This window comes from Stegostoma tigrinum, chromosome 17, assembly GCF_030684315.1.
Source record: "Stegostoma tigrinum isolate sSteTig4 chromosome 17, sSteTig4.hap1, whole genome shotgun sequence".
Lineage (NCBI taxonomy): Eukaryota > Metazoa > Chordata > Chondrichthyes > Orectolobiformes > Stegostomatidae > Stegostoma > Stegostoma tigrinum.
The window spans coordinates 34988570-35008341 of NC_081370.1; the positions used below are offsets into that span (position 1 = coordinate 34988570).

At 40.3% G+C, this 19772-nt stretch overlaps 1 protein-coding gene across 1 annotated transcript in view; it reads left to right on the plus strand.

The window, feature by feature from the left end:
- Positions 1–18181, plus strand: part of bet1l (Bet1 golgi vesicular membrane trafficking protein-like) — a 34324-nt gene extending 16143 nt beyond the window's left edge. Inside the window, exons 2-4 of the mRNA XM_048545591.2 lie at positions 10326–10417; positions 13833–13889; positions 17468–18181. Coding sequence (XP_048401548.2) covers positions 10326–10417; positions 13833–13889; positions 17468–17635 — 317 coding nt within the window. The 3' untranslated portion in view covers positions 17636–18181. The remainder of the gene's footprint in view (positions 1–10325; positions 10418–13832; positions 13890–17467) is intronic.
- Positions 18182–19772: the final 1591 nt, after the last annotated feature.

Below are 19772 nucleotides of genomic sequence, written 5' to 3' on the forward strand. Positions count from 1 at the left end.
TTGTGACATTATCCAGTCCCCTGATGCACAATAACTGGAGAACTGGAGAAGAATTAGGCAGCCACTGAAGCAATCTGTTCATCAGGGTATCAGTGAGCAGCAGCTGCGAAACCAGTGGTGATCTTAAAAGCTCTCCAAAGAATGCAGCCACAGTGATTTTTTGACACTCTTGTAGGTTGGGCATGACTTCTATTAGTTCATCTACAATCCTGGTTAGACTGGCATCTGCATAACTGGCCATTGTTTTGGCAAGCAGGACTACCCCTATGCATGGTTTGTGGATATCCATCATGAGGTTCCAGCCTCCATTTTCTGTCAAGGAGTTAAGCACTTGTTGTTTTCCTGTCAGATCCAGCAAGTCCTTTAGAGTCTCTGCACATTTCATACACATGTCCCCACTTCTTGGTGTTGAAGCTTCAACTACAAATCCAAACTGCCTTGCTTCAAAATCAGGAGCAGCAACTATAGGTAGATGAAGATTGATAGAGGAGTTGAGGTGGATTAGTAAAGTGTTGAATAACTTTGGAAACCATTGGGTTACAGCATGTGCAGATTCAGGTGTGTTTATTATCTGGTGTAAAGCGCAAGTAACAGCCAGTGATTCAGCATTCGGATATGGTGCAGAATTCTCATAAATGGGATAGGTTTTCTTCTCCCCAGTTATTAACTGTTTGTTCAATGTGTCTAAAAGTACTTTAATTGTAATCGGTGCACAGTCCGTGTCTTCAGCTAGTGATCTCCATATTTCAGCGGCATTCATATCTAAAGGGACAGGATAAGTGAGGAGACATGATACAACTGTCGTTGTATTATGTTTGGCCAGAATGGCAATGCTCCGCAGAACTGAAAGTTTCGCCTCTTTGGAAGGAATTAACTGAAGTTGACCCCTTAATACTTCAAGTAATTCGGGTACCTGATTCTGAAGTTCATTGCCATGCTTTTTAATGATGATTTTAATGAGGATAGCAGCTGCACTGGAACAGCTAGGGTGTTGATCAGACAATCCCTTGAAGGCCGTGAGCAGTAGGGTGCCCAGCTGTTCATGAGACATACACTTTGAAATAACCTCTGCGATCTGGCAGCAAGTTTGTAGGAGGACTGAAGCATCAGGGTTAGCTAATTCTTGTCTGACTGATTTCAGAACATATAACTGCTCCTTGAGCTGATCTAGATTTATGCTTTCATAGGATAACTGAATGCTCAAGATGATGTACAAACTATCAATAGCAATCTGCCCAATAGGAAGCAATGGGTCTGCACAGCGTGGCATTATCTGTCCAATCAAAGAAGCCATGTTAATTAATGGCAATGCGCTGATGACATCAAGCTTTTCCATATATTTCAGCAGCACTAAGGTCATGTCCATAGCTCGCTCTCGTTCATAGTCCTTTGTTGAAATGATCCATTCTTCAAATTGTTGAAACGTGGCCTGAAGACCTTCAGAAGACAGGTCTTGAAGTAGTATTTCCTTCAGAAGCTCTTGCAAGGCAGAAATGGTTTGGGCATAAAGTGTTATACTATCTTTGCTGCTACCCATGTCTTTGTCCTTATCTAGTTCTGAAGGTAGAATGCTGAAAGTACTTGTAAGGCAGGTATGGATTAGTTGGGAAGTTAGGATATCAGTTTGGTTTGACTCAGTGTGCAGTTGTATAAGATGCAGACAGGCGATCATGGCTAACTGTCGAACAGGACTATGTAGTAGCTCTTGTGGTTCATCCTGTATAAGATCCTGCATGTATGTTAGCAGCTCTCTCTTTCTGATGAAGTTGAAAGGTACGCTATGATAATTTGAGTGTAGGGATCTGGCTATCATTGTTACTGCCTTTATTATGCTGAGCTTTAGTGTTAGATCCTCGGGCTTGGCATTTATTCTTTGCTCACTTGTAATAAGTTGACTGATAGGTGACAGAATGTGAGACTCAATTCTGGTCAGCAATAATTCTTCTGGTGCATAGAGTGCCGTGTTCCCATAGCACAGGACCAGTGTGCTCTTCGCTTGATCCAGGTCCACATCAGACTTGCCCTTGTTAATATTGAAAAAACTGTTAGTACACATAATTCTGTTAGAATTGGCAAACTCCTCCAGGCTGCTGAGGGTGTCATTGAAATGGGTCATGGCACAGAAACCAATGGCAGTGGCTGCCCCCTCTCTCTCTGCAGTCTCACTGTGCTGCACACTCAGTAACATTTGGAGAAGTTCCTCTTTTATGTTGTGTTTGTGAACCTGACTGAGCGCTATTCCAAGAGCTTTATAGAGAAAGCCCTTCTCCTGTGGGGAGCGATCATTAGCATCAATCTGTTTATGCATTTCATCACAGAGCTGACTTGTCCATTCCTCATCATCAATGATATTCACAGTTTTTGACAGGAATAATAATAGTTTCTCTTCCCATTCCTGTTCAGCTAGAGACTCTTTTAAATTATTTTGTAATTGGTCAATTAATGCTGGGAGTTCCTCATCCCAACAGCTTGCTGTTGCTGGGTGAATGTTAAAAGTTAGGACTTGCAGTAGTCTCAGTGCAGCAGCTGCTCTGCTTCCTCCTTGACATGAGCAACAAGACACAAGGAGGAGCCGGGCCAGGAGCGCCTGGGCTCTTGGGACATTGGTACTACCACTGTAAATAAGGGAAAACCTTTCACTGTTACCTTGTAGTTTCTTCTTCCCCAGATGTGCTAAACAATTACAAATTGTTGTTAGAGCTTTAGTATACTGGGTCATAGTGACACATTCCAGTAAGAATGGCCAGAGAGCATCCTCCATTTTCACAGTATTTGTGATCATAAACATCACTGTTTCACACACTGTGGCCAAGTCTTCATTTGTTACCTGCTCTTCTTGATGGTTGGTTTGTTCTGAGGTGGCTGAATCACTGGATGCAGCACACTGTCGGATGAGGAATTCCACCATTGTCTTTCCTTCTTCTGGCTCAAGGTAACCATGTTGAGCCATGGCACATATTACCTGGGCAATTAACTTCTTCTCGTGATTGGTGCAATTCATCTGGAGCATTGGTTTAATGGCAGCAACAATCTGAACTGTCTTCCTCTCTAAGTGTGAGGAGACTGAGCTGATGAGGTGCCTCAGTAGTGTGAGAGTTCCCACTCTCATTTGTTGCTCCGTATTCTCTATCTTGAGTAAGAGGAAGTCAAACAGTGAATCTGCATAAGTTGGGGCTAGGACTGTGAAACAGCGAAGGATCTCTGTTTGGTTCTTTATGGTATGATGGTTATTTGCCCCTACTGAGAGGCATATTTGGTAGTGGAGATTATTAAATAGATTATCCAGCTGTGATTTCAACCCAGGATGTCTCATCTCCATTGCAACAACTAGCAACCGGCACAGACACTCTGTAATGGAAGAATGTCCAGGATATTTCTTGTAGAGAGAAAGGATGGCTGGAATCACCTTGGGAAGTTCTTTCTCAAATTTGTCCTTTGGCAGCAGAGAACTGACATATCCCAAAGATTCCACAACTTGGATGTTCAGTTTAGAAGGTTCCTTCTGAAGCCACACCTTGAAGAACATACTGTAGACTGTGCTGAACTCAGAGGAGAAAGAGTCTTTAATCACTGTCAGGCCTGAGTCTTTTTCAGTATTTTCCAGGTAGAGTAGAATGTTCTTACTAAAACTTCCTAGTGCTACAGCAAAAGCAACTTTCAACTCATCCTGTTTAACTCCTAAAAGAACTGGAATCATTGCCTCTATAATGGATTTCAGAAAAGGCACCATGAGCAAAATGTTTTCTGTTGACATCTTGGTCAAAGTTTTCACCATGTACGTATTTAGAACATTCCCTTCCTTTAAATTCTCCATCGTTAATTGGAGAACTTGATCCATAAACTTGAAACTCATGGTAACCAGGAGATTGCTTACAGCTTCCTGGCTGTCAGTTTGATTTCCTGTTAATTTAGTGATCCATAGTGCAGCCAAAGAGAGAATTTTTTGTGCTAGAGCTTCACTAATTTGATCAAGTGTTTTTTTGATAATCATCGTCATAGTGTCAAAGATTATAGCTCCCTGAAGACCCGTCAATGTAGCGTGACGATGCAAGTAGTCATAACAGACTGTTAACACTGTCTCTGGTTGGTGACACCCCAGAATGTATAGACTATTCAGTATTTTCCTCTGAGAATCTTCATCTTCATCTTCCTCAGCAATCATCTTTATGAGGCTAGCTGAGAATAATTCCACATTCCGATGCATTTTGAAATCTTTGCACAGACTGAAAGTCAAAATGATGGAATTGGTCAGTTCAGAATTTTAAAACTTACTAATGTGTTTTAGTACAAAAAGAGATTTGAAATACTGAACCTTCTGAAATACCCAAAGTTGCTTAGTCCAGCATGTTGTTCTGTGATCTATCTACTGTTCCTTGATTTGAAGAAGCATTTAATCAAGTGTTTTGTAGCTAATTGTTCACTAACTTAATCTGATTTGAGTTGTGTTTAAAAACTCTCAGTTTTTTTGGCTACCAGTCTTTTTCTCAATTGATTAATGATACGACTTTGCAGTATTTCCAATTTTCCTCACATTGGTCTTCAAGGTTTGGTTCAATTTGAAGAGTACTTGTATTTTCGCTCTCTGTAAATGATTGTCATGTGTACAGATACACATTTTATGCCACTTTGTTGTGTTTTGTCACTTATCTATTATCTGTGTTGTCATGGTTTCATTGTGAAACCATATGATGTAATCTTGGTTATGATGTTGATCTGGGTTGTAGCCCATAGGAGGCTAAGGCTCAGACATGAGATGCATATTATTTTGGCAAGACTACATTCAGAAATCATGTTGGATTGCAATCCCTACATATATCATGTTGTACCAAACCCTTGAAGTGTTCATAACAAAAAATGGAAGAGACAAATCTATTAAAATTCCCCAAAGTTCAGATGTCATGGAATTAGAAATCAAAGATTTAACCTACTTGCCCTTTCATTAGTGAGAACATAGGAGTGTAATTTTACCCTTAGCAATGGGGACCTTTACTTGAGTAGTATAGCGTCGAAGACAATGGAGTTTGGAGCCTGTAAAGCACTTTGGTTGTGCTGGAGCATTGTAAGTGGCTACACAGATGTAAGTCTTTCTTTATATTAGTGGGGTCTGAAACAAGAGATTCCACTTTTCAGAATAAACTGGACATTCCGATGTAGCAGCAACTTCTTCTGATATGTTGATGCTATTAAATCCCTGGAAGCACACAAAACAGTAGGAATGGTCTACTCCAATTCTTATTTCTTCTCTTCTAGCCTTATAATCACAATTTTGTCTAAGTCTCCTCATTTATAAGAACAGAAGTAGAGCAGGAAATTCCACCTCGTGAACCTGCTGCACTATTTAATACAAGCATCCACTTGCCTGCCTGCTCTCCATTCAACCCATTTCTAATTAAAAATCTGTGTATGTCTTTAAATGCACTCGGGTGTCTTGGCATCCAGTGCACTCTGATGTGGTGAATTCCACAGATTCACAATTCGTTGAGAGAAGTAATCTCTCCTCATCTCAGTTTTAAATCAGCTACCCTAATCCTAAAACTATGACCTGTCATTCAAGATTGCTGCACCAGTGGAAACATCCTTTCTATGCCAACATTGTCAGTCCCTTTAGCGTCTTCTATGCCTCAATTAGATCTCTTCTCACTCTTCTAAACTGTAGAGAATATATGTCTAAACTGCTTAATCTCTTGTAAACCTCATCTGAACTGCCTTTAATGTGACTACACCCCTCCTCATGTAAGCAGACCAAAACTGTATGCATTACTCCAGGTGCTGTCTCACTAATACCTTGTACAGTTGCAGCAACTCTTGCCCACTTCTATATGCTCTTCCTTTAGCAATAAGCGGAAAATTCCACTTGCCTTCCTTATTACCTGCTGTACCTATGTACTAGGTTTCTGTGATTCGAGCATGAGGTCACCCAGATCTCTCTGCACTGAAGCTTCTCTCCATTTAATTAAAAAGTTGCCTTTCTATTCCCTGTATTCTTGACACACAAATCTTGCAGACTTGTTTTTTCACGTGCATATAATGCAATTTTCTTGACTAAAATATTTCCTCATTTGAACTCATTGCTATCTGTTGAGGTGAGCTGTATTTGTGCAATAAATTCATCTGTTCCATGTGTCTCTGAAAGTAGCATCATGTTACCCTATCCCTCTGAGATTCAGGGATAGCTGAATAATCACATTTTTATCTTTGTTTCCTTTGCTGAATTCACTTTTCTTTGAAGCTCCCATACCATACCATACCAAATTCAGTCTTGGGATATGGATGTCATTGTCTAGGCCAGCTTTTATTGCCCATACCATTAAGGCTCTGCTTTGTTCGTTTTAACTTCTAAGCTCCACCTTTGTTCTCCTCTCTATTCTACCCTTGAATTGCATGTTGTGCTTGCTGTCTGGATGTAAATGTGACCATTCTCATATCAGCAAGGTGAAGGTGATTGTATCTTTGGCTCAATGTTCTCAACTTGAATGGAACGATAGTGTTGCTTTCTGATTTTGGTGTTGCAAGGTTAACAGTTTTCATCAAATTAGGGCTATTCCATTTAATTTGGTTAGTGAAACATTGACCATGTGAAATTGTTAAATATCAGTCTCGATTGCATAACACTAGTAGTACAGCATTTTCATTAAATGCTACAGCTGTCTTTTGTTGCATGGATTAATGTAGTGCAGTTACACGCTAATCTGCCAGTATCTTGCTTAAGCATCTACTGATACACAAAGGGGCCCAGCGGTTTTAGAGAACATGACTAATCTACAGAACTATGAACCATAAACTCATGAGACTGGGTGGTTCATTTTTTTGGTATCGCAGACATGATAGACAGAGTAACTTCTTTCTGTATGATCTTGTATGATTCTATGACTTAGAAGCAGGAGTAGACCGCTTTCACTTAACAAGACCATAGCTGATCTGATTGTTGTCTCAGTTGCACTTTCCTATCTTACCCTTCATAACTCTAAACTCCTTTATCTATCCAAGGTCTATCTAATGCACGATTGTTTAAATTCAGTGATCGTGGAGAAAAGAATTCCTTAAGCTAATGACTGTCTGAGGGTAAAAGTTGTTCTTCGTGTTCATTTTAACAGCAAGGCACTTATATTTAAACTGTGTTCCCTGGTTCAAGTGTTTGCTGGTATCCATCCCATCAACTCCTCGTACGTTCAGTAATTATTTTTTAAAATTCAGTCTTGGGCTATGGATGCCATTGTCTAGGCCAGTTTTTATTGCCCATACCTAATTGCCTAGAAGTTAACTGTAATTAAGAGCCAACCACATTGTTGAGGTTCTGAAGAAGTAAGAATGACAGTTTCCTTCCCGAATGGACGTCTGTGAACGAGAGAGATTTTTTTGAACAATCGACAATGGTTTCACAATCATCATTAGATTCTTAATGCCAGATTTTTTTAAAAAATGAATTCCACAATCTGCCATGGCAGGATTTGAACTCAGCCCCCCAGACTATTAACTGGGCCTCTGGATTAATAGTCTAGCGATAATACAATTTTGCCATTGCCTATAATCTAGCAAGAATAGTCGATCTGAGTAATTTGGGACATGATGTGGTGAATGTAGAGAACCTAGGAGAAAACAATGCCTTTGAACTTAGTGGTTTTCCTCTGCTCATGTTTAGTCTGCTGTAGCCTCATTAATAAAGGTTGATCACTGTGATTAGTCAGTAACTCTTTTGTGGTTGGATCATGATACTGTATCAGTGTAGATAGTGAACGGAGTGGACCCTGGGGCTTTATTGTTTGATCTGGCAATTCGCAAGAATTTAGAAACTAAAGTTAACTATTTAGTTAAAAGGGCACAATATAACTGAAGTTTACAGTTTGAATAGTAAATTGTAACTTGGTCATTTAGGTTGATTTCCCTGTTCTCCTTAGTGGACTGTGGAGAAAACTAAGGCCGAATGTGGTACACAAGGCTACAGTGGTGCCATTATCACTGCTACAGTGGTGTGAATGGCTACCTCTTCTTCTGGTCCTGGATGAATATAAATTCTCTTCTATCACTTGAAATTTCACTAGCTTCGTTAAAATACTTTCTTAAGAAGATACTCCTTTCCATGTAGGTTATTTTTTTTGTGAGGTATGTAATTTGTGATTTGCAGCAGCTTCCTCCTAATAGAGTCAGTGCTATACAGCACAGAAACAGACCCTTAGGTGCAACTCGACTGCACTGACCAGCTATCCTAAATGGATCTAGTCCCATTTGCTAACGTTTGGCCAATATCCCTTTAAACCCTTCCTATTGTGCCTGCCTCTACCACCACCTCTAGCAGCCTGTTCTGTATACACACCACCCTCTATTTTAAAAATTAGCCCCTCAGGCTCCTTTTATTATCTTTCCCTTGTTACCTTAAACCTATACTCTCTACTTTTGGATTCCCCTACCCTGGGAAAAAGACCTTGGCTTTTCATCCTATCCATGGTCCTCATGATTTTATGACCTTCTATAAGCTCATTCCTGTCAGAGTAATATAATCTGTTGTTCCATCCTGGAGGAAGATAAACAGATGGTGGAGTTATAACAACTTTTTGCACAATGTGTTGGTCATTGCACTGCATCCCACTCAGTGCACACCAAGAGGGCAGATTTTGGTTCATGCAGACTTGACTTGCATATGGCAATTATCTCCTTGCTGTAAACACTTACATGGAAAGATTAATTGCAACTTATATGCAAGAGCTGGTATTTAATCGTATCATACAAAACAGAAGGGCCTAAGGTCATACTTGCCTGAAAACACCCAATCTCATGTGATCTTGGACACTAAGCAGACTCAGGCCTGGCTTATACTTGGATAGGAACCACCTGGGAACACCAGGAGCAATAAGATTTGGACTCTTGTGACGCATTGGTAATGTTCCTACTTCAAGCCAGAAGGTCAAAGTTCAAGCACCCACCCCCCTGCTCCAGAGCTTTGTCACAGCATGTCTTAATAAGTTGTTTAAAAATGTGTGCAAAAGGTTATGTACATTGCAGCAGACACTTGTCAAAATTAAGATGAGCAAGACTACAATCATGCTCTTTATATCTCTAATTGAGAAAATGATAAATCCCTTTGGCCACCATTACTAGAATCCCTAACGCTTTCCATAGTTACTGATCTTTAAAAATGTAATTCACCTGAGATTAACGTTTTGGCATGGGCTTGTTCTCATTATTTCAGTTAGCTTCTGCATCATTTACCAGATCCTCTTGTTTAACACTACTTTTGCTAATAGTTCACTTGGGTATTTTTTAAGTAATGCTTGGGAACTGTATGTATTCAGGTATCCTTTAATAGTGACATAATAGATGGATAATGAGGTAGTTTATCATACCTCCAACGAATTTAAGAGGACACGCTGATAGCGTAAGATGATGTAAAATGAGAATAGGTTCATATGGAGCATGAATACTGGTACAGACCACTGGCATTAGACATGTTTGTTGACTGTATAAGTGATGCAAGATTTCAGACAGAGGTTGACATGCTGGGAGCTATTTGTGTAGACTTCCAGCATGTCACAATGATAAGCTGGTAAAACATAGCTACTACATAGAGGAAAAGCAGACTGAGTTACTGACACCAAAGCAGGGAATGAACAGATTCAATCTAACTAGCATTGCTGGAGAGATGTGCAAGAACTACTGAGCAATGATTTTGGATAACTTTAGCAATTCTAAAATAGTGTTAAACAAATTTGTTGTCAACTTGGACAGCACTGTTTCGACTGATTCCAAGGTCAATAGGTCAAAAATTCTTACTCAAGAATGGTTGAGGTCTTTTTAGTTCATCATCTGCAATCCTGGCAGCTGCATGAGCCAACAAAAATGGAATTGTTGACGAATCAGTGAACAATTTCTGTCAATTACTACAGCAGATTCAGACATTAAGCAAGTGGCTGGATGATCTGTTTCTCTTCCAGTGTGACTTATTGAGTGAATACATCACAAAATGACATATAGCCAACCTGTTAAGAGAAGAAGAGACTAATTTGACCATTGGCCGGACTGTCCTATATGATTCTATTAAATGCCAGCATAGACGTAGCTTCAATATCATCTGGACATCCCAAATTGCTTTACAGCCAGTGAATTACTTTGCAAGATGGTGACTGTTTGCAGGCAAGCCTGGTAATCAGTTAACACACAACAAGACACTAGAAACAGACAAATGACTGACTACATTGTGGTTGAAGTATCACTGTTAACTTGGGCTCAACATTGTGGGATCAGGGTAAGCTGACACTCCAAAATCCATCTTCCATCTACAGGCTGTATTTATATATTTGCCATTTACATCTTTACTTCTTTCTTTCTCCAAGGCCTCGGTTCAGGTGCAGTGGACCAAATGCTCGATGCAGAAAACCAACGAATGACTGATAGTTTGTCCAGCAAGGTGTCCCGGCTCAAATCGGTTTGTCATATTTTAATTTCTAATGTTTTTAAAGCTAGAAATCATCAGTGATATTAAACTGCTGGTCTTCCCCTGCAGCCAAGGCCCCACTAACCAACATCAATTAAATGGCCTTGATATGAAATTGTGATAAAGAGCAAATTTTTGTTTGATGGAGTTCCTTGCAGGATAACCCAGACCTGTTTTTAAAAGGCTGCAACATAATATTTCAGAAAACTCAAAAATTGAAAACCAATGGGTGTCTGGACATGATTAGGTAACTCTTCCAACACCTGGAGTAAGAATTATTCACTAGTTGTTTTTTTGTTTGTGTATAGAATGTAACTGATGAAGTCTCCTGTTGCTTTGGATGGATGAATGTTGAGCCAAAATGACAGTTTGCAGTCTATTTGATGTCATTCCATGTGTGGTATTATGTAAGGTCTCGATGCAAAACACTGCATGTGAAGTCAATGCTGGGGGAAATGGACGAAAACCTTGGCTTTGTGTTTTGTTCATTTCTCATGAAGACACTTTGTCATCCTCAAACTGCTTAATGAAAACCTTCTGTATTTGAGTCTGTCCAAAGTTATTTTCCCATAACTTGTATCCAACTTGCAAGCTTGGTGATTTACTTTCATGTTATTTCCATATCAATTTTGGGATACCCTGTGCTGTGGGTTCCTGTACTTAGCTTTCTGTAGAGTACGGTCTTTGGTCTGTAGGAATCTTCCATACGAACTAGGTGTCCCAGTGAAGCTGAATTCTGATACGCATGCTTTTGATGCCAGGTGCACAGCAATTTGTAAAAACTTCTGTGTTGGAATTTTGTCTGGCTTCCTGATATTGTGAATATATTTTGGGCAGTGAAGATGGAGAGCTTCTAGTTGCTAATATATTAGTAATGAATGCAACAGCTTAAGCTCCTTGACCATACAATTTAGACTTTTGCCCATAGATCCTCTGGAATGTTCATTTCAACAATACTAACATCATTGGGAATCACTTAAAGATACGATTCTAAACCTTGGTTCTGAGGTGCAGCCCACCTGTTCCATTCACATGCAAGAAAGATTAGTTCTCAGGGAGAATTTAATATGTTTAAAAAAGTAACAATAACATATTCTATTTATTTGGTAGCTTGTAACAATTTCCTATGTTCAAGGCAGTTTACAGAGATTGGAGAAAACTGCTTGCAAACGTAAAGGCAAAGAGACTAGAACAGGGACATCAAAAGACAAACCATTGTTGAGGGTTGTCCTTAACATTGGAGAAGGAGATGGAAGAGTTTAAGGAGCAGGGCCTTGTTTAAAATTCTAGGCTATTGCCAATGGTGGCATGTAGCGAGTAGGGAACCCACAAGTGACCAGAATTGGCAGAGCAGAGGATTTGGAAGTGCATGGGGATAGGTGTTGGCAGGCAATGAGACCTAGCAAAGATAGATTTAAAAAAGGAAAGATGGCTGGAAGAGCATTGCAGTGGTGAGGTGTGGAAATGACAAAGACATGGAAGGGTTTGAATAGCTAATGGGCTGGGTTAGAGACATGGTTGTGGTGAAGGGATGAAAAGATGAATTTTTTTCAAAGGTTTTTATTTCAAGGATGTTATTGAAGGGAGGTCACTCTAGTCTGAGGGCCTTAGATATTTTCTTATCAATCTGTTCACAGATGCTATTACACACATCGGGAGCAGGTGGGACTTGAACTCAGGTCTTCTCGTTCAGAGGTAGACAAACTATCACTACACCACAAGAGCCCTATACAAATTAAATTTAATGTAAGTGATCAGCCATGATGTTATTAAATAGCAGAGCAGACTGAAGGGACATTATGGCCCACTCTGCTCACATTTCTTGTGTTCGGTGACTGTTTTGTGGGGAAGCAGTGGCCTTGTATTGTCACTGGACTGCTAATCCAGAGATCCAGATAATGGTCTGGGGACCTGGGTTCAAATCCTGCCACGGCAAATGGTGGAATTGAAGTCAATAAATATCTGGAAATAAGTGTCTAATGATGGTTCTAGTGTCGATTGTCAGGAAAAGCACATCTGGTTCACTAATGTCCTTGGGAAGAAAACTGCCCATCCTTACCTGGTCTGGCCTACATGTGACTCCAGATTCGCAGCAATGCGCTTGACTCTCAACTGCCCTCTGGGGAACTAGGGTAGTAAATGTTGCATAGCCAGCGACACCCTCATCCCATGAATGAATAAAGAAAAAAATCAGTTATTTTGTGCTGAAAAGGATATGGATGTTAACACACGGCTCATTAGTGATTATTTGATGTTGCATCCACTTCAGCCTGAAACAATAGCTGGAATCAGATAGCAGGGTATAGATTTATGTGGGCTGAAGAGAATTTTCCTTTTTTCAGGATTCAGTCAGAAACTGGTATTTATGCAAGACTGGATGGTAGGCAAATAATCTGACAATCTTGAGGCAGAGGACAGATCAAGTTAACATCCCTGTTGAAGTTGAGCTATGTCTAAGAATGATGTACACAATGGACAACATTAAGTTAAAGAGTGATAGATATATGGGGGTGGGTCACCTGAAATAACTAGCAAAATAAAGCAATTATTTGACATATGTGACTATGATGGAATGCGTAAGGGGGCAGTCCCTTGTATGTGGATATCAGGATCAGTGTTCAAGGAGATTTGTGTGATAAAACTTATTGAAAACTGCAGGGACGCTAAGGAATGATGATGCACCACAATCAGAGACGGTTGTTTGTGACTTTGAGGGTAAAAATTACAGCAGGTTTGAGCAAAACCTTCCAGATGGCAGATAAAAGAAAGACTGGATTTTTTTAAATGCCTTGCTCAACTTCAGGTAGTCGCAAACAATTTGACAGCCAAAGAAATACTTTTTGAGGCTTTTGACATTGTCACCTTCAGCCACTGCTCTTCTAATAGTGTGAGACTTCCTCAATACTGCCCCTCTAATCCTCCTGTAAACCCTTGGTACTGTCACCTACAATGCAATGTTCTGTTCAACTTCCAACCAATAGTACAGCAGTCCTGCCAACTTACATGTCTGACAGTGCAATAATTCCTCAGTATTGCCTCTCTAGCAGTGTGACATTCCCTCAGTATTGATCTTCCAAAGGTGTGCCCCTCCCTTAGTACTCCCCATCCAACAGTGCAGCGCGTCCAAGTATTGACTGTCCAGCAGTGCAACAGACCCTCTGTCAATGCAGTGCACCGTCTTGGAAGGCACACCACCACAAAAATAGATTTTGTGTTAATGGCTTCCTCAGCTTGAAATCAAACTTCTGACTATGAAGAAAGTATACAACCTCTGAACACAGCTGACTTCTGCTATGCATTGTGGTTTTCAGTGATTTTGTGTCTAATGGTGGATTTTAATGATTCCCCTTTAGCAGTGGCCCATGTTTGTACCTTGTTAATTTTAATCAATTCTCTGTTCAAGCAGATTGCTCTGGACATTGACCAGGAAGCTAGTGACCAGAATAGGTATCTGGATGGTATGGTGAGTCCAAACAAGCTTCATTGATTATTTCTAAAATGCAGAAAACAATGTTTTATTGAGATTACCAAACTAAGCACTAAGCTGAGAAACTAGAGGCAATTCTGTAGAACTGCACCAACAGCTGTACAGCAGGGAGAGTCAAAGTGTAGGTAAGCAGCAATGATCTGGAACTGTATTGTCAGGGATGCAAATAGGCATTTCTGCGGCTAAGAGCGAGACTCCAGGATGGCGTGTTGCCTTCCTGGAACCAGGGCCTAGGATGGCTTTGAGTGTGCATGGGGTATTCTGAAAGGGGAGGGTGAGCAGCCAGATGTTGTGGCCCGTATTGGTACTAATGACTTGGCAGGAAGAAAAATGAGATCCTACAAAGAGAATTTAAGGAGATAGGTGGGGAGTTGAAAAGCAGAACACTAAGGTGTAATCTTTGAAGTACTCCCTGTGCTTCACATGCTAGTGAGGCCAGAAATAGGAAGATAATACAGTTGAATGAATGACTAAAGATCTGTTGTATGATGGAAGGCTTCAGATATCTGGATCTCTTCCAGGGCAGGTGGGACCTGTATAAAAAGAATGGGTAGCACCTAAACTGAAGGTGCGCCAATATCCTTGCAGGGAAGTTTGCGAGGGCCAGTCAGGATGTTTAAACTGATGTAGCAGGGGTTTAGGGGTGTGTGGGGTGGGAACCGGAGCAGTTGGTCAGCATATGTGATTGAAGAGAAGAGAGAAGCTAACTCAAGTAAGTCTAGTAGAAAGAACAGGCAGGGCCAGGTTAATGAAAATGGTGGGACTAGTTGGCTGAAGTGTATTTATTTTGATGCACAAGTATAACAGATAAAACAGATGAGCTGAGAGTCTTGGTAATTACATAGGACAGAATTAAGTGATTAATGTTCCCAAAACGCTCTCCCATTGAAAATTCGATTACCTGGCCAGACTCATTCCCCAATTCAAGGTTAATACAACCCCTTCCCAGTTGGACTTATTGTTTCATGAATCCCTTCTGGATGCATCTAACAAATTCTGCCCCATCTAAACCCATCTAAGCTACGATGTGGTAGCCAGTATAGAAACTTGGTTGAGAGAAGGGCAGAATTGGCAGCTCAGCATTCCATGGTTTAGATGTTTCAGGCAAGATAGAGAAGAATGTAAAAGCGGTTGGGGTGGAGTTGCATCACTGATTTAAGGAGAGTGTTACAGCAGTACCAGGAGAGGACATGTTGGAGGGTTCGTCCAATGATGCCCGATGAGTAAAATTTAGCAATAAGAAAGGTGCAATCACTATGATGGAATTATACTATAGGCTTCCCAATAGCCAGTGGGGAATAGAGGAACAGATTTGTAAGCAGATCATGGCAAGATGCAAAAACAACTGGTTTGTTGTCTTGGGTGATTTTAACTACCCCGCCCCCCCCCCCCCCCCCGCCCACCGCAGTACTTATTGGGACTCCCTCAGTGCTAGGGGTTTAGATGGGGCAGAATTTGTTAGATGCATCCAGGAGGGATTCATGAAACAATAAGTCCAACTGGGAAGGGGTTGTATTAACCTTGAATTGGGGAATGAGTCTGGCCAGGTAATCGAATTTTCAATGGGAGAGCGTTTTTGGAACATTAATCATTTAATTCGGTAAGATAGCCTTGGAAAAGGATAAAACTGGTCCTCAGGTGAAAGTGGAAAATTGGGGAAGGCTAATTACAACAGTATTAGGCAGGAATGGGGAAAAAATTAAATTGGGCAGTTATTTGAAGGTAAATCTACATCTGACATGGAGTTTTTTTTTTAAAAGCCAGTTGACAAGAGTTCAGGACGAATATGTTCCTGTGAGGATGAAAGATAAGGATGGAAAGGTTCAGAAACCTTGGATGAAGAGAGATGTTGTAAGTTTGGTTTAGGGGAAAAAAAGGAAGCATTGTAAGTTTTAGGATACAGAAATCAAACAGGACCCTTGTGATATATAAGATAGAAAAGAACTTAGAATAGAAATTAGGAGGGCTAGTAGGGCCATGAAGTGTCCTTGGCCAGTATGTTTCAGGAGAATCCAAGGCATTTTTTTGCATACAGGTAGTTCTGCTACAATACGTGTTTCATGAATGCAAATTGGCTGTAACCTGACTGATGAATGGTGGATCCTGTTTGGATCACGCAAACGTCCTGCGGTACAAGTATAGGAAATTTCTATAGTGATTTCCCTGTAACACCATTTTTGACGATGGTTTTCTGTAGTGAGATTTTCTATAGCACAATGGCACACAAGAACACAACTCTCGTGTTATAGGAAAACTAGCTCAATATTAAGAGCAAGAGAATTGGTTAGCAAGTTGGATACAAAATTGGCTTGGCCATAGATGACAAAGGGTAGTTGTAGAGAAGTGTTTTTTGACTGGAGGTCTGTGACCAGTGGTGTTGCACCTCTATTGTTCCTTTGTGTGGGACATCAAAGGATGCAGCAGGGGTTTAATCTGGCCAAGTATGAGGTGATACAAGAGGAAAGTCGGATCTTTAGGAACATTGATAGACAGAGGAATCTTGGGGACCAAGTCCATTGTTGCCTGAAAGTGGCAACACAAGTGGATAAGGTGGTAAAGAAGGCATATGGCATGCTTACCTTCATTGGTCATGGCATTGAGCATAAAAGTTGGCAAGTCGTGTTACAACTGTATAAGAATTTAGTCAGGCCACTTTTGGGAGTACCATGTGCAATTCTGGTTGTCACTTTATAGGAAGGGTGTGGAAGCTTTGGAGAGGGTGCAGAAGACTTTTACAAAGATATTATCTGCATTAGTGTATAATTAACTATTAGGAGAGGTTGGACAAACTTAGATTGTTTTCATGACAGCATTGGAGGCTGAGGAGCGACCTGATAGAAGTATATAAAATTGATGAGAGGCAAGAATAGGGTGGATAGTCAGAGTCTTTCCTATGGTGAAAATGTCAGACACTCAGACATATTTTTAAGGTGGGCAGGGCAAGTTTAAAGGAGATGTGCGAGGAATATTTTTTACACCGAGGTTTCTGGAATGCACTGTAACAGTGAGGTGATAGAAGCAACAATGTTAGCAATGTTTAAGAGGCATTTGGACAGACAAATGAACAGGCAAAGAATAGAGGGATGCAGACCATATGTAAGGAAGTGGAATTAGTTTAGATTGGCATCAGGGTTGTCACAGGTATGGTGGCCCAAAGGGCCTGGATTGTATGAACAGGAACAGTATAAGAAACTGAATCCAGCATAGCTTACAAATGTGATGTGAAAAATATTTGGAAAAGAATACCTTCAAAAGCTATTGGAATTGTTACATGAAGATGACGTAAGGGATAAATTGTATTCCTGTGTTGCAATAACTTGAGAAGGTGCTTAGTAGCATGGAGCACCACTGCCCTTGATATTGTTCGTGAAGGACAGAGTGGGGAAGACCAAGATGAGGGGCCAGAGAGAGTTAAGACAGCAAAGCGGATTGAGATGTGTTCGCCGAAGCTTCAGATATCAGAGCATTGTTCAAATCTAGATTTAGTTTGTGTTAGTTAGGTGTGAGAAGTTTCTTTTTTAATCTTAAAGGTTTTTTATTTGATTGTGTGGTAGGATTCTGATTTTTTGAGCACTACTGGACTTCTGACGGGAAGTGTGAAGAGATTTTCCTCGATGGTGAAATCTGGTCGGGACAACAAGAAACTGTTGTGCTATATGTCTATTGGGATGGTCCTCCTTTTCTTCATCCTGTATTTCCTTGTCACGAGGCTTCAGACTTGATCTTTTTACAGTCAAACAGTATGATGAGGAACAGTTCCAGTGACCAGAGAATACTTGCCAAACTTCCTTTTGGATATAGCCAAAAAGACTGGCTGCCCTTGCCTTTGCACCATAGTTTCTTCACAAAGCAAGATTTCAAGATGTTCCCTCGATCAGCCTGGTAATCAGTGATGAAGATGAGGTTTCAGGGAGTGATGAGAGAACATGATATTATATGACACTACAATGCTTGTCATGTGAAATTCATACATGCACTGATGCAGAAACTGGACCAATTATCAGTGAGAGTGCAAACATTAAGCTGGGTAGAACCTCACCTCTCATTTGAAATGAGGATAAATCAGTACTTCCATTCAAATCAAATAAAGCTAATTTTTAAAAATTATTAACAAAAGGATGCTGTAGATTTATTGATTTATGACATAATTTGGATTTTGCAAAGGATGTTTTGTACGATTAATTCCCAAGATGATGATCATTTATTGATTTAATCTTTAAGTTTGAAGGCTTATTTTCAAAATACTTTTTTTTTGCTTAACTTGTAGTTGTGAAGTATGTGAAGATCGTGAATTGTTAGTGTTGTTTTCATTTTCTTCAGAATAAACCTTGATCATCTAAACTGTTTTAAACTTGTGATTGTGTATGTTGTTTATTTTATATCAAGTTTACCTGCCTTATTCTGCTCAGTTACATACGCCGGCAGCTGTGACCTTCTTGAGCCCATTCTCCCTCAGCCATATATGAGCTGGCAATTGCCTTTGTTGCACTACTATTGAATTAATGTCTTTCCTTGCAAATGGAGGCATAAATATATGCACATTATGCCAGGTATTCTCTGACTAAGGCACAATACAATTGCTGTAAGATTTCTATATGCTGAAGTGGAAGGCAGAAAAACCCCTGAGTTTCCAGTTGTCTGCCACTTTAACACATGTCCTTGTTCACTGGCCAACATCTCTGTCTCAGGCTTGCTGCAGTGTTCCAGCGAAGGTCAGCGCAAGCAGGAAAAACAGCATCTCAATTTCCATTTGGGGATCCTGTAGCCTTCTGGATTCAATATTGAGTTTAAAAGTTTTAGTGCTTGAGGGACCTTGTCTCATGTCCTTACCTCAACCTCCACACTACAAGGCTAGTTATCACATGGTCACATACAACTCATTGTTAGCCATTGATAGTCTCCATTAATAGCTATTCTTTCTCCTAGACTAATTGTTATCCACTCCTTTGGCTGTCCAATTGTTCTTCTGTCTCCTATGCTCTAACTCGACCTATCATTTATTCTTTATTCCCTACCCCACCCTACCAACTGCGAAAAAAGACAACCTTTCCTAGCCACCATCAGTTTTGGGGAAGGGACACTGAATCCGAAACGTTAACTCTGATTTCTCTCAGCAGATGCCGCCAGACCTGCTGAGTATTTCAAGGAAATTCTGTTTTTGTTGTTTTAAATATTTGCTAAACTAACAACAACTGGGCAACGAGATTATGTGCTAGGTTGTATCATATTAAAAACAAGACTGGAACAATGTAAATTGCACTTGCAGAAAACTGTATGGACGTTTGTTGAATGGCTTCCGTCTGTGGGGTAACTATTCTGATTCCACAAAGAATTACATTTCTCATGACCATGTGACAATTTCTCAGGGGATTGTTATTTGAAAGAGTTAGTTTTGAAGTTTATCAAATGTGAGAGCCTGGAACTTAATTAAACGTTTTCCAATAGTAACAGAAAAATATCTTGGCATTGACAGGCTATCTGAGGTTTATCACTTGTATAACAGAAGCAGTTCTCTCTCCTGACTCCTATCCTTTTGTTAGTTGAAAACTGGTGTAATCAACAACAACACAACAGTTCTGCACCTTGAGCATTTTCCAGCATTGATTCTTTGCAAGGTATAGTAAAGGAAACTGTAAGTACGAGGTTGTTGATTTCTTGGCCAAGCTGATGGATTGGTTTGCAGATATTTCATCACCATACTAGGTAACATCATCAGTGCGCCTCCAATGAAGCGTTGTTAGTCTGTGCCATTTGTTATTTAGTGGTCTGGTCTGATCTGGTGGTTGCCCACATTGTCTGATTCTGCTTCATAGCAGTTGGTACATGGGATCTACTTCTGAAACCAGCCCACTAGCTCAG